At 42.5% G+C, this 15,191-nt stretch overlaps 1 protein-coding gene across 1 annotated transcript; it reads left to right on the top strand.

The window, feature by feature from the left end:
- The first annotated feature begins 10,772 nt into the window (after window positions 1-10,772).
- Window positions 10,773-11,714, top strand: LOC133367362 (olfactory receptor 4K3-like). The gene has a single exon (XM_061591462.1). It carries the CDS (start codon window positions 10,773-10,775, stop codon window positions 11,712-11,714), a length of 942 nt encoding a protein of 313 aa, XP_061447446.1.
- The last annotated feature ends 3,477 nt before the right edge of the window (window positions 11,715-15,191 follow it).

Genomic DNA, 15,191 nt, shown 5'->3' with positions numbered 1-15,191 from the left:
TGATCCAGCAGGCTCTTCTTATGTTCTTATGTTCTTATAAATGGAGGCAGGGAAACTCACTGTTGCTGCATATGAAGCAGGGAAGGATGGAAGGGATGTGATGGGTTGAAATTTGATCTTTGACACAATGGGAAACAGTTAAGGCAAATGGCAGGAGTTTGGGTCACTGAAGGGCAAACAAGACAGCGAGATCAGGAAAATGGAGGAGATAGACACAGTTAGAAGGATAAAACCCTGTATTAGACTCCTGTTCCAAGTAGAGGAGAAGGACATGAAGTAGGTTTCTTGAGAACTTCTCAGTGACCAAAGAGTTCAGGGTCACAACTGTTTATCAGTTAAGCAAATCCACAATTCAGTATGTGCTCCATCCAGTCTTTGGCTGTGATGGGGAGGTTGCTGTGAAGCACTTCAAAATGTGGCACTCAAGCACATTTCCTGAGTTCTTTAGAACCCTCCAAAAATGGAAAGTAGAAAAATGTCCTTAAAGGAAAACAAGCAGCCCTAAATATCCTGAAGAAAAATAACAAGCACAAATAAAAGGAAAGGGTAAAGGAGGCAGGAGGTAGATGAGGTAATGGTAGATGATGCAAGGAGGGGAATTAGCTGAGATTGGAGCAACCTGTCCTGAAGTGACCCATGGAGCTGCTGAGGCAAACTAAACAGACTGGACCATTAAATACTGAAAGACTTTGATTCCTGAGGGGAGGGGTTACTTAAGACAAAATGAGAACTGGGTCAAGACCTTTGCTGGAAATGGATATGGAAGAAGAACAAGTAAAAGAGTGTATGGTAAAGTGGGCAAAAAGTTTTGGTTATAACATACAAATGGATCAATGGGAAAATATGTGGAAAAAAGGCTTGAGATTTACATTATGCTATAATCTTAAAGAAAGATTTTATAAAATGATGTATCGTTGGTACATGACTCCAGAAAAGTTGTCAAAAATGTATAGTAATGTTTCTAATGTTTGTTGGAAATGTAAACAACAAGAAGGATCATTTTATCATATGTGGTGGCTGTGTAAAAAGGCAAAATCATTTTGGGCACAGATAGGTAGGATGATGCAAAAAATTCTAAAGATAAATATTCAGTCAAAACCAGAATTTTTTTATTGGGTTTTATGGATAAACAAATAGAAAAGAAATATGGAAGAATAATATTATATATGATTACGGCAGCAAGATTATTATATGCACAAAAGTGGAAAATGGAATCAACACCAACGGAAGAATGGCTATTGAAATTAATGGACTTAGTAGAGATGGATAAATTGACATGTTTACTTAGAGAAAAATCAACAGACACATTTCTTAAGGAATGGAAGCCTCTCTTAGACTTTTTGTTGAAAGATCAAACTAAAATGATGATATTGGGATTTGACGATTAACTAAGATAGCCTATGGAGAAAAGTGATCCTGTATGTATATATTAAGGGACAGGTTTGATATATATTATATACTTATAGCTGATCTGCGACAAATCGGAAGTCAACTATTTTTTTTCTTTTGTTGTATTGTTATGTTTTTGTTGTTTGATTTTGTTTTGTTTGTCTTTTGAAAAATTTGAATAAAAATTATTAAAAAAAAAAAAGACCTTTGCTGGAGTAAGGAGGAGTTGCCAGCAGAATAGGTGGGTATGCTTAACCACTAGAAACTGGATACTTGACGTTTGCCACCAAAGAGTGGGGGCAGACTTAGGGAATGTATGTGAGAGCCTTGAACAAAACTAACTAGGCATCTGAAGATCAGAGTGTGCTTGGCCTTGAGTACTGTGCAGCCTTCCACAACTGGTGCCCTCTGGCAGTTTTGGACTGGGCTAATGATGGCCAAATAGAGGCATAGGCCCTTGTTGGCTTTCCACAGCCACCTATAGAACAAAGCCAAAACAGCCAAGGAGCCAAGGAGTTAAGAGACCAACCAGGCACCTGGGTAATAGTATAGCCACAAATCTTTTTGTTATTCACTTACTCAATGTTAGTCCTACCTATTGAAGTTAAAAGATATGTCCAACATAGTTTCATTAATTTCAATGGGTCTCCTTCAAGTAGGGCTACTCTTAAATACAGCCCTAAATATCTTATACACTATTCTTTCCTTCTTCCTTTCATCTTTACTTGTTTGGGGATTGGGGCAGTGGGAGATTATTCCATGGTGGAGGAGGTGGAACCACACATTCAGGTGGAGGAAAACATACCCCTGTTCTGCCCCTCCCCGTTTTTTTGATCCCCTACCGTCTATACAAGAAACGAAGCCAGAAATCAAACCACCACAGAGGGCACTCTTGAGAACATCTCTGTGACATTTGCCTTAGTTACAAAATATTCCCCACTACCACTAACTCCCTAAGAGCAGATAAGGCACGAACTAATGCAGTTCCTTCTGAAAACAAATGAGCAATTAATACACACCCACCCAAACTCCATTTTCTCTTGATTTGCTGTTCATCCTGCCTTTTAAGCAGATATATAATCTCCACAGATCTCTCTTGCCTACACTACTCACAGGCAGAAGATGGAAGTAGATTGAGCAGCTCCATCCTGATGCTGAGCTCAACTGCTGGAGAAGTGGCTTGAGAAAACCTGCAGAAATTCTTTTTTGCATTTACAGGTGGGTAAGAAACCAGATGAGGGTATATTAAAAAAAATTTCAAAAGGCCTCTGAATGCCACTTGCTGGCAATTTCAAGTGGGGTACAAAAGGACATAAAAAGAGCCCTGCCGGATGAAGCCAACGGCCCATCTAGGACAGCATCCTGTTCTCACAGTGGCTTATCAGATGCCCATTAAGGGAAGTAGAACTTGAGCTCATCATCACTCTCCCTTCCTGTAGTTCTCAGCAGCTGATAGTCAGAATCATGCTGTCTGTGGCCACGGAGGCAGAGCATAACCATGACAGCTCTGTTGTCTGCTTGCCCCATGAGGACAGGATGCTGGACCAGATGGGCCTTTGGCTTGACCCAGCAGGGCTCTTCATATGTGAATATGTTCCTAAGAAAAGGGTTGTGCTTTAAAATACAGTGCAACCCTATTAGATGCCTGGAACATAATCCATTTGCGCACTTCAGAGCTGCCATAGACCAAGGGATTTGGTCAGGGGAGGTTCTTAGGAGAAGGTACCATGCATAGAAAGTTGTGGAGGAAGAAGCAGAAGCCGCCTAGTGTGGCCTCATACAGCAGATTTGATTTAAAAGGAGGCCCACCCTCAGGGTGTGTGACAGAGACAGAATCCCAGGACTCAGAGACTCTGATTCATTAATAGGCAAAAAGCTTTGCGGTTTAAGAACAGTCCAAAGATATTTCTGTCAAACTTTAAAAAGCAGGGAAATTGGGCAGCTATAGTAAGTGAACCACAGGAGCAGGAGACCTGATAATTGAGCTGCAATCAGCCCAAATAACAGAAAAAAGACATTTGCTGTGCTGATCTTGTTTTAGCTGGGTGGCAGCAATGTTATTAAGACAGCTGATTTAGTTCAGATAGTCACTTTAGATATGTTTGATTTCCTTTGCAATTTTAGTGAAGTTTCCTATAGTAAATCATTCTCTTTTACTTATGTTTCTGTGAATATGTGAAGTACAGCAACACTTTGCAACACTAAAAAAAAGCTCCAAAAACAATTGTGGAATAATGGCACTGACTTCTGCAGAATAGTTTCCAATGGACATGAGGATTTATCTCAGTTTGTTTTTAATTGACCAAGCCCACCTTTCCTTAAGTGGAGTGGTTTAAGCTGAAAAGATGCATCTTGGGCAGGCCAAGTTTGTTTTCTCCAACAGGTAGAGTCATTGTTTAAGTAGTAACATATTGTAATCAGTCTGATTTTACATCAAACTGCACTTTCAGATTAAACTGTTAATGCACCCAAAATAGAAATAGAACATAATCTTCAGCGTGAAACACAAACGGCTGTCTTCATCATTGACCAATAAAAAGGCTTTGAACTTAATACAAATAATAATAATAATAATAATAATAAAATTTTATTTTTAGGCCGCCTATCTGGCCGAATGAACGGCCACTCTTTGAAAATTTGACACAGATTTCTAGGATGAAAAATGAGAGAAATATAATTTTCTACGTTAGTTTTTCCGTAGAAACAGTAGTAACACAGGACAGAAGTAAAGTAAGCACAAAAAGAAACATACAAAAATGTACAGTAATTCTCCATCTTTGGAGATGGCAGGTGTTGCCACCATTCACCATATGCTCAGAGGCACATTTTTCCAAATTCTTCCAAGCTACACAGGAAGTGGATTGGACTGTGAAAGACCAACCCAAATTGTGTTTGCATTTTGACAAATTTGTAGGGCAGTCCAATATCTCAAAGAGGAGGTCAGGCCTCCTGCTCCCTTGGTGCATTCACTATAGCTGCCCAATTTCCCTGCTTTTTAAAGTTTGATAGAAATATCAGTTGGCTATAGGTACATTCATGAACTGCAAGGTTTGTCTTGCCTAGCAGAGAATAGGTAAATATGGCAACTCCTCTTTCCCTTCACAGAAATGGTAGTAAGGACGGGACTTGCCCAGTGGTCACAGAATACTGAGTGTGTCTTTAGTGGGAGCCGGGCAGAAAACGAGGAAAGGGAGAATGGAATGGAGCATCAAGGAAAGGGACATGGCTGGCTGGAACACTGAACAGGGGGCAACATTTTGAAGTTTTCTGTTCTATTCTGTTCATGTTTACAGAAATGGCTACATATATCCGAGCATCACTCAAAAATAGATAACTATTGCAACTCCACTTTCCCTTCTGTGAGATATGGTTCAAACCATTGTGGGATGGGTGAGGAGAAAGGATACCAGGGCTCCAAAACGGTCTCTGGGGTCTCCAGACCAACAGCCCCACATTGCCAGGGATAAAAGTGGGAGGGGTGAGATAAGGGGACACATTATTAAAATAGGGGAAAGGAAAGAAGAACAAGAACAAGGATTTACTTAAGGGAGAGGTGAAAAGGGGAGGACGCAAAAGGAACGACTCAGATTGGTATACAATTTTAAGCTAAAATCTTTAAACAACAGAACAGAAGTGGATGCTGTTCAGTAATGATGGAGATCGAGAAAGGTGTGCATTCTGAGCAGGGATGTGCTAGAATTCTGCCCAATTTGGGTATGTAACCGCAGTTTCCATTAATTGACGTATTCTGTATCCTTGTGGATTGGATATTTATGTAGTGATTTTCCATGGCTATTTTTGGAAACACATTTTTTAACTGTGTCTAAAATATTGATATTAATATTTTTATCAATATGTCCTTCAATTTACCAATGTTTCCTTCAATTTATCAATATTTCCTTCAATTTATCAACACTTCCTTTTAAAATACCAACATTAATATCATTTTTCCCAAAGGGAGAAAAACAGTTCAGTAAAAGCAGCAGTAAAGAATGAACTCAAATCAATAACAGCTTGTTAACTCGGCGGAATACTTTCAAACTGGCACTGGTCAACAGATCCCATCACTAATTATACAGCCACAAGAGTGGCTGTATACTATCGCAAGGGTGCATTTTTTGCAATCTGCAATGTTAAATTGAAGATACCTCCCATGCCATTCTGATGCTTCCCATACACTCATTTCAAAACAAAACCTTACAAAACTTACAGTAATGAGCTCAGAAACTCTTGCTTAACAACCCCGTAAATTTTCATGGCAATACACAAAACAATCAGAGAGAATCAAGAGTTCAAAGTGTAAAAAGAGAGACAGAGAAAAACCCAGACCCCTTTTGGACTTTTTTCTGTCAGAATTCTCATAATCTGTTGAAATTAATTAAAAATCAGCCATGTTCACTGAGTATGTGCAATCCTGTTACTGATCTTGCCCCATAAGTTGGCCTTCATCTTCTGCAGTTTAATAGTTAAAAAAGTGACTGGCTGATTTGTAATTAATTTAAGAAATGGTACATTGAACTCGATGATAACGTAAGGCATTCTTAGTACGAACCAACCGGCTAATCAGAGAGCCACAGCCATGCCGGAACTTTATTTCACTTGAGACCATAATGGCTTCCCCCAAAGAATCCTGGGAAGTGTGGTTTGTGAAGGGTGCTGAGGGGAGACTCCTATTCCCCTGACAGAGCTCCAGTGGCTAGAGTGGTTTAACAGTCAGCCTCTCTGATTGAAGCTTTGTGAGGGGAACAGGGTGTCTCCTAGCAACTCTCAGCACCCTTCACTAACTACACTTCCCACAATTCTTTGGGAGAAGCCATGACTGCCTGAAGTGAAATAAAGGTGTGGTGTAGATGTGGCCAGGGACAGCTTTGGTTTAAATTTGGGTGGGAGGCTACATGTGCCTGCTGTAGAATAAAAACATGAGGGAAATGTTGAACAGGAATGATACTGTTCACAATGTTTTCCTTTTGGAAAGGAAAGGGGCTTCCCTTCTGCCCAGTGCCCACCCACCCAATCTCCTCCCCTCCCCCTTCCCCTCCCCTCCCTGCCTCTCCCCCAGGTCAGTTTCACCTATCCAAAGCATGATTGCACAAACATAAATCCCACTGAACTCAAAAAGTATGCAAATGATCAAACCCAACCTCCATTCTCTTCTCTCTTATCCCCTCCCTCTTGCCCCTTCCCTCCCCCTTCCTTTGCCCTCCCTCCCTCCCTCTCCCCTCCCCTTCCAATCCCCTCTTTCCCCCTCCCCTTCCAATCCCCTCTTTCCCCCTCCCCTCCCACTCCTTCTTCCCCATGGTTAGTTTTACCTATCTTAAGCATAATTGCATGGGAGTAAATACCATTGAACTCAATAAGCATGCACATGATCAAACCTGCCCTTCCCTCCCCCTTACTTTTTCCCTCCCCCTCCAATTCCCAACTTCCCCCTCCCCATCCTTCCTCTCCCCTCCCCCTCCCTTTCTCCTTCCCTCTCCTATCCCCTCCCCCTTCTCCTCCTCCATGGTCAGTTTTACCTATCCTAACGATGATTGCATAGGAGTTCCTATTGAACTCAATAAGCATGCAAATGATCAGACCTGCCTTTCCCCTCTTTCCCTTCTCCTCTCCCTTCCTCCTCCCCTCCCCTCTGCCTTCTTCCTCCTCCCCTGCCCACTCCAGCCCACCCTCCCTCACCCCAGTGAGTTTTACCTATCCTAAGCATGATTGCATGGGAGTAAATCCCACTGAACTCAAGAAACATGCAAATGATCAAACCTAGCCTTCTCCCCTCCCCCTACTGCCTGTGCCTATCCTCCTCCTCCCCTCTGTCCTTCCTTCCCTCCCTCCTCCTCCACTATGCATCCCCTGTGGTCAGTTTCATCTATCATAAGCATGATTGCAGGGCAGTAAATCCCACTGAACTTGATAAGCATGCAAATGATCAATCCATTCTCAGCAAACTTGCACAGGATTCCATTTCTTACCTCCTGTATTGAAAAGCAGAGAAATTCACTAATAGGCAAAAAAAACCTTGCGGTTTAAGAATGTACCTATAGCCCACAGATATTTCTGTCAAACGTTCAAAAGCAGGGAAATCGGGCACTATAGTGAATGCACCAGGGGAGCAGGAGACCTGACCTCCTCCCTGAGATATTGTACCCCTAAAAATTTGTCGAAATGCAAACACAATTTGGGTTGGTCTTTCACAGTCCAATCTACTTCCTGTGTTGCTTGGAAGAATTTGGTAACGTGCCTTTGAGCATATGGTGAGTGGTGACAACACCTGCCATCAGCCCAAACAATAGAAACAAGGCATGCGCTGTGCTGATCTTGTTTTAGCAGGGAGGGAGCAATATTTTTAAGACAGATGAGATAGATCAGATAGTCACTTTAAATATGTCTGATTTACTTTGCAATTTTAATGAAGTTTCCTATAGTAAACCATTTTCTTTCGCTTCTGTTTCTGTGAATATGTGAAGTACAGCAACACTTTGCAAGATTTACACTAAAACAACTCCAGAAATAATTGTGGAATAATGACACTGACTATTCTCCAGTATACATGAGGAGTTATCTCAGTTTGCACAAGATAAAACAGTGGGAGTTGAAATATATTCTAGCAAAATTCTAGGTGTGCTCTATGTTTTTAATTGACCGTGCTCACCTTTCCTTAAATGAAGTGGTTTAAACATAGCTGACTGAAAACATGCATCTTGGGCAAGCCAAGTTTGTTTTTCCCAATAGTTAGAGTCATTGCTTAAGTAGCAACATATTGTAATAAGTCTGGTTTTACATCAAACTGCACGTTCGGATTCAACTGTTAATGCACCCAAAATAGAAATAGAACATAACCTTCAATTTGTAACACAAAAGGCTGTCTTCACCATCATATGATATTGACCAAGAAAAAGGCTTTGTAATTAATAAAAATAAATTATTCTAGGTTTCTAGGATGAATAATGAGGGAAATAAAATTTTCTTGATTAGATTCTCTGTAGAAATAATATCAACACAGAAAAGAAGCAAAGTAAGAAGAACTCCAACAAACATACAAAAATATAATGCTCCATCTTTGGAGATGGCAGGTGTTGCTGCCATTCACCATATGCTCAGAGGCACATGTTACCAAATTCTTCCAAGCTACACAGGAAGTGGATTGGACTGTGAAAGACCAACCCAAATTGTGTTTGCATGTTGACAAATTTGTAGGGCAGTCCAATATCTCAGAGAGGAGGTCAGGTCTCCTGCTCCCCTGGTATATTCACTATAGCTGACCGATTTCCCTCCTTTTTCAAGTTTGATAGAAATATCTGTTGGCTATAGGAATGAATGAATAAATTTATTTGCGGTCGTAGACCAGTATACAATATCGAACATCATATAAAACTGATTAAAATCATACATTTGCTAACTATAATCATGGCTGTATAGACAGTTGGGCTAATAATGTTCTTCGATGCGCCATAGCACAGAATTTGGTATAAAAAGAAAGGTCCCGGCCAGGAATCAAGTTGATGATTGGAGTTATGTGCAGGAGGCAGAGATCATGATAAAAAGGGCAAATTAAGAGTACATGGGTTACTGTTTCAATTTGTCCCATCCCACAGGGGCATAATCGCTTCATATGGGGAACTCCCCGATATCTGCCCTCTAAAAGAGCAGACGGGAGCACGTCGAACTTCACCAATGTAAATGCTTTTCTGTATCTCACATTAGGTAGCAAGCTGAAGTAATGCGGGAGTGCAAAGCCCCTGGTGTGGGAAGGAGAATCATCCTTGAATGTTGTCGACGATTGATGTCTATGTCCATGATTCATTGTGATATAGCCAGCCACGCTTTAGAGTAGCCCAGCGTGAAAATTGCGGGAGGAGAAAAGCCAAGATTTGCAAGTTTCTCAATCAAGGACTTATGGTTGGCTATAGGAATGTTCGCAAGGTTTTTTTTTTTTCCTATTCATCAATTTCTCTGCTTTTTAATCCAGAACATAGGAAATGGGATCCTGTGCAAGTTTGCTGAGAATGGATTGATCATTTGCATGCTTAGTGAGTTCAATGGGATTTACTCCCATGCAATGTTTAGGAGAGGTGAAACTGACCATGGGGGATGGAGAAGGGAGAGGGAGGGAAAGGAGCTGGAAGGAGAGAGGGGAGGAGGAGGATGGGAGGAGGCAGGATGGGAAGCAGAGGACAAGGGGAGGTTTGGTCATTTGTATGCTCAGTGTGTTCATTGGGGTTCACACTTGTACAATCGTGCTTAGGACAGGTAAAACTAACCATGGGGAGGAGGAGAAAGCTAGTTTGAAGAAGCAAGGGAATGACGGGAGGTCTGGAGCTCTTGCCATGCGATCCGCAGCAGCGATCCTGCTGCAAATTGCAGAAAGGGAGCACTGGGGCCTGGCACAGGCTTGTGCGCAAGTGCCCCTGGCATGTCTGGGGCTGGCCCTGTCCATGCTGGCTATAGTATACAGTAACTATTGTGGCTGTATAATTTTGAGTGATGCTCAGGTATGTCTAGGTCTTTCTGTAAGCATGAACAGAATAGAACAGAAAACATCAAAATGTTGCCCCCTCTTCAGTGCTCCAGCCAGCCATGTCCTTTTCCTGGATACTCCATTCCATTATGCCTGGATACTCCATTCCATTCTCCCTCTCCTGATTTTCCACCCTGCTCTCACTAAAGATGCACTCAGTATTCTGTGATCACTGGGCGTGTCCAGTCCTTATTGAGCTATTTTGGGGAGGATTGTTTGGTACTTTTGTGCTCTTAGGTTTTTCCTATTTTTTTTTCACTATCCACAATATTCTTAGAGAGATGGTAGGATGGGGAAGGGCCATGGCTCAACAGCTGAGCCTCTCCTTTGCATGCAAAAGGCCCCAGGCTCAGTCCCAGAATCTCCAGGTAGGGTTGGGTGTTGTCTCCTGTCTGAAACCCTGAAGAGCCACTGCCAGTCAGTGTAGACAATACTGAGCTCAATGGACCAATGACTGCCTGATGTTGAGGGAGCTTTCTCTCTTCCTAAAAGACAGAAAAAAGATGTCTTCATAATGGACAGGATCCTGTGGTCCTCAAAGCATTGTTGGACTCCAGCTCCAATCATCCTTGGAGCTTTGGCCAAGCTGTTTCGGGCTGATTGCAGTCCAACAACATCTGGAGGGCCACGCATTCCCCACCCCTGAGTTAGTACCGAGTTAGAAGGAACAATGGTCTGACTCAGTCTAAGGCAGCTGTCTAAGTTCCTGTGGATAATGTAGGTACCACTGGGATAAAGCCAAGAGTAATAACAACAGCTGACACACAGGTACGCTCTTTCTTGACTTAACTTAAGGCTATAAAGGAATGGAATTATCTCATTGCTGTCTCCTTCTCCTTCCCCAATTTTCTCAGTGATACGCAAAAAGTGGATGGCGTGGGGCAACCAGACAATGGTGACCGAGTTTGTCCTGTTGGGTCTCTCTGAAACCTGGGAAGTCAAGGTCCTTTTATTTGTCTTCTTCCTCCTCCTTTACACAGCTACCGTCTTCAACAACATTCTCATCTTCTCAGCAATTATCAGGGATCACCGGCTTTTCGATTCACCCATGTTCTTTCTGCTAGCTCATCTGGCTTTATTGGATCTGTGCTTATCCTCCTTTGCGACCCCAAAGTACCTCTATGATTTCCTTGCCCAACGCCATGCCATCTCTTTCCAGGGCTGCATGGCCCAAATTTTCTTTATCCACTTCGTTGGAGGAAGCGAGATGCTCTTGCTGATAGCTATGGCCTATGACCGGTGCGTGGCCATTTGCCATCCTCTCCGCTATGCCTCACTCATGAGCCGTCGCCATTGCATAGGGCTTGTGCTAGCCTCCTGGGCCGGTGGGCTCCTCCACAGCAGTGTGCAACTCGGTTTCACCATTGATGTGCCCTTCTGTGGGCCAAATCAAGTGGACAACTTCTTCTGTGACCTTCCCTTGGTCATCAAGCTGGGTTGCATTGACCTCTATCCCCTGGAGGTCATGATGGTGACCAACAGCGGAATTTTGTCACTGGTGTCTTTCATTGCCTTGCTTTTCTCCTACGCATTCATTCTCTCCACAGTCCGGTCCCGGGGCTCCAAGGCTGCCTCCACATGTACCTCTCACCTTATTGTAGTCACCATGTACTTTGGACCCATTTTGTTTATTTACATGCGTCCAGGCACCCAGCTCATGATTGATAAACTGCTCTCCGTCTTCTACATCTCTGTCACCCCCTTTCTGAACCCTACTGTCTATGCATTGAGGAACAAGGACATGAAGGCCGCCATGAGAAGACTGTTGGTAACACGTTCTGGACAAGTGTTCACTCATGGCCACCCGCATTAGACAGAGTAAGCCAGCCACTTCAGGTAGTAGGCTTGGGGCATCATGAAAGAGCATCAAATAGTTAGCTATTTAATTTGTTGTTGTTTTTGTGTATATACACAGTGTGAAGAATGTGGATAGAGAGAAGGTTTTTTCCCCTCCTTCACTCCTAATTCTAGAGCCCGGACTAATCTGATGAAGCTGAATGTTGCAAGATTTCGAAGGGGGGAAAGAAAGTCCTTCTTTCCACAGCACAAGGTTAAATTGCCAGACATGATTGCCACCAACTCAGATGTTTTTAAAAGTATTACAGAAAATCATGGAGGATAAGACTATGAATGGCTGCGACTCATGATAGCTATGTTGCCTGCAGTAACAGAGGCATGATGTCTCTGAATATCACTTGCTTGGGAACATGAGTGAGAGAGTGTTGCTGAGTTCATGTCCTGCTTGCAGATTCCCCATTGGCATCTAGTTGGCCACTGTGAGAACAGGATGCTGGACTAGTTGGGCCACTAGCCTGAGCCAGAAGGGTTCTTCTTATGTTTAAGAAGACATTATATTAAGGCTTCCAGCATTGAGCAGGGGGTTGGACTTGGTGGCCTTACAGGCCCCTTCCAACTCTGCTATGGTTCTATGATTCTGTTATTAATCCCTTCCCAGCATCTCCTGCCTGAAATCCTGGAGAGTTACTGCTAGTGAGTGCAGACAATGTGGAGCTGGCTGGACCACTGGCCAGACTTGGCATAAGGCAACTTCCTGTGTTCCCATGTCCAGTTCCCCAGACAATAATTTAAAAAAATTGAGAAGGGGCGAACCACAATCAGAAACCTGCTGAGCAGTGAACCCCAGGGGGGAACTGGGGTTGATCCTACAAACCAGTCTTAAATGGCCTCAGGAAATGTACAAGTGAAGCATAGTGCAGTCTAGAGACAGCCCCTCGCTGCCTGAAGGGTCGGTTCACATGGTCTTTCCAGAATGGAACTTGAACCTACTGGAACTGGGTGCTGTCCAGTCCGGTCTGGAAATAATTCTGTCCCAACCAGAGTCCAGGAGTTGAGCCTGGATTCCAGGGAGGTCATACATTTGAATTAGTAATCATCTTTTGAGGGGTGGGAGGCATAAAGCCTTTAAGAGAAATCTTGCCATAAGGGAACCAGCACGGGCCTGGTTTGCAGCAAAAACTGTGAGATGTCATCTCCGACCCAAACTCATTTCTCCCCTGTCCACTTTCCTAGAGATTTCTGTCTCGGGCAACTATATATCCTGCACTGCAACATAGATTTTCCAGACCCCAGCGCCCCTCCAAGGGAATCTTTGTGAACTGTCATAAGGTAACTGCAGAGGGGAAGACATTCAGCCTTGCCAAAGGGGATGACTCTTCAGCACTTTGCATAGTGAACTTGGTTCTATGGGGTGGGAGGGAGCTCTTGACATCCAGGCTTAGGCTGAAGGAAGACATTGTTTGGGAATTAATCTCTGCCAACAACTCATGGAAACCAAAATTCCGAAACCTACAAACATTTTTTTTTGTATAGGAAAGACTTGCCAGACATGTAATTTGATTATGTACATTGTTTTTAACACCTGTTGATCTAATCTACATTATGATAATTTTATCACGTCTACTGCTGTGTCTTAAAAAAAATTGTTTGAGTGTTGGACTATGACCTGGGGGACCAGGATTCAAATCCCTGCTCAACCATGTAGGTCACTGGGCAACTTTGAGCCAGACACTGCCTCTCAGCCTAACCTACCTCACAGGGCTGTTGTGAGGATTAAATGGAGAAGAGGGAGAAACATGTACACCACCATGAGCTCCTTGGGGGAAAGGTGGGATATAAATGCAATAATAAATAATAAAATAAAGTCTGGTTTTGTTGTTATTTTAATGAATATCTTATAGCATATTATGTAAACCAAATTGGTATTATTGTTGAATAAGCAGTATAAAAATCTTACTAAGTAAATAAAAGAAATAAATCCAAAATATGGTGTCTCACTGACTCCAAAACTTTCTTTTCTCTCTGCATTAATGAAGAAAAAAACATAAAAATCAGAGGAAAATCCTGTCACATCTATCAGTTCAGTGACCGATTTAAAATAGCTGTTGTCAGGAATGCTAAGACCCCTCCAGGCTGTATTTCATTGAAGCTGTAGTTTGGAACATATTCTTGATGCACTCATAATGCATTCCTGGTGGATTTATTCTCTTTGGTAGTTCAAGGCTACCACATTATTGCTGTCCAGAGGGGCTATTGAGCAACAAGACCGGGACCAAAAACAAAACAAAACCCTGAATATTTGTGGTATGAAAAGTTATGGGATGTCAGCAAGAAGTTACAAGATATGCACTGATTGGAAATGAGGCAGTATGTCTGTCCCAAAAGGTTTACAGACACAAAGAGTATTGATGGTGGCATCATTTATGACTGACCTGTTGGCGTCGTGAGCACAAATAATAATGAATGGGCAAAAAGAAGGATGTCTGTAGGGAGGCTGTAATCAGTGCTGACTTTGCAATTTCAATGGCTATTTCCATGGAGCACTTTAATCCAGGACCCTAGAGGGTCAAAATTCATGTTCAGATCCTACCATGCTCATGAACAGCTTGAATGTCCTTGGGTGACTTTTCCCTTCAGAGGTGGTGACTCAAGGAGATGAACCCAGCTTCATATCGTGGGGAGAGATAATAATAATAATAATAATAATAATAATAATAATAATAATAATAATAATAATAATAATAATAATAATAATAATAATAATAATAATAGTGTTGAGCTCCTCCCCCAATCTCCGAGTGGTGAGATTTCCGGGGTCCCTGCACTCCTCCAGGGTTTGGTTTCCTTTGGGAAGAAGGTCAGCGGAGACTGCGGTGTCTTTATGAAATATGGTTTGTTTATTTACACACATTCCAACCTGAGCTCAAAGATGGAGGGGTTCAATGTGTCAGCAGTCCAATACCCAGCTTTTCCATCTGGGTTGCAGGAGGCACCCCAAAGGCCATGGTGCAGACAGCCAGTCTCTCTCTGCCTTCCAGTTCCCAGCAATTCTCTAGACACACTAAAACTACAAGCACAACTTCTGCTAGCTGCCAGGAGTTGGGGGGGGGGGAGGCTTTCCTGCAGAGTTTAAATGACAAAAGGGTCTCCCTGGCCCATTCACTGTTGCTAGGCAACTGATCGGCCCATTCTCTTACCTGGCCAATCTATTTGGTTAACAAAAGACTCATTTGACCAGCAGAGAGTTCCTCATTCCAAGGCACAGGATTCTAAATCAGAGGCTGGAAAGGGGACCCACAGGAATCATCCATCCCAACCCGCATGGTCATAACAATAATAATAATAGCAATTATTGTTTTGTTGTTATTAATGTTATTATAATTTAGATTTATCAGTTGCTTGATCCCCAAAAGTCCCCAAGCGACTTGCATACTGTTAAAACAAATACAACACAAAATAAAAACATAATTCACTAATAGGCAAAAAACCTTGG

This window comes from Rhineura floridana, chromosome 11 (genome assembly GCF_030035675.1).
Source record: "Rhineura floridana isolate rRhiFlo1 chromosome 11, rRhiFlo1.hap2, whole genome shotgun sequence".
In the NCBI taxonomy this organism is placed as follows: domain Eukaryota; kingdom Metazoa; phylum Chordata; class Lepidosauria; order Squamata; family Rhineuridae; genus Rhineura; species Rhineura floridana.
This window is presented reverse-complemented; position numbering and strand designations above follow the sequence as displayed.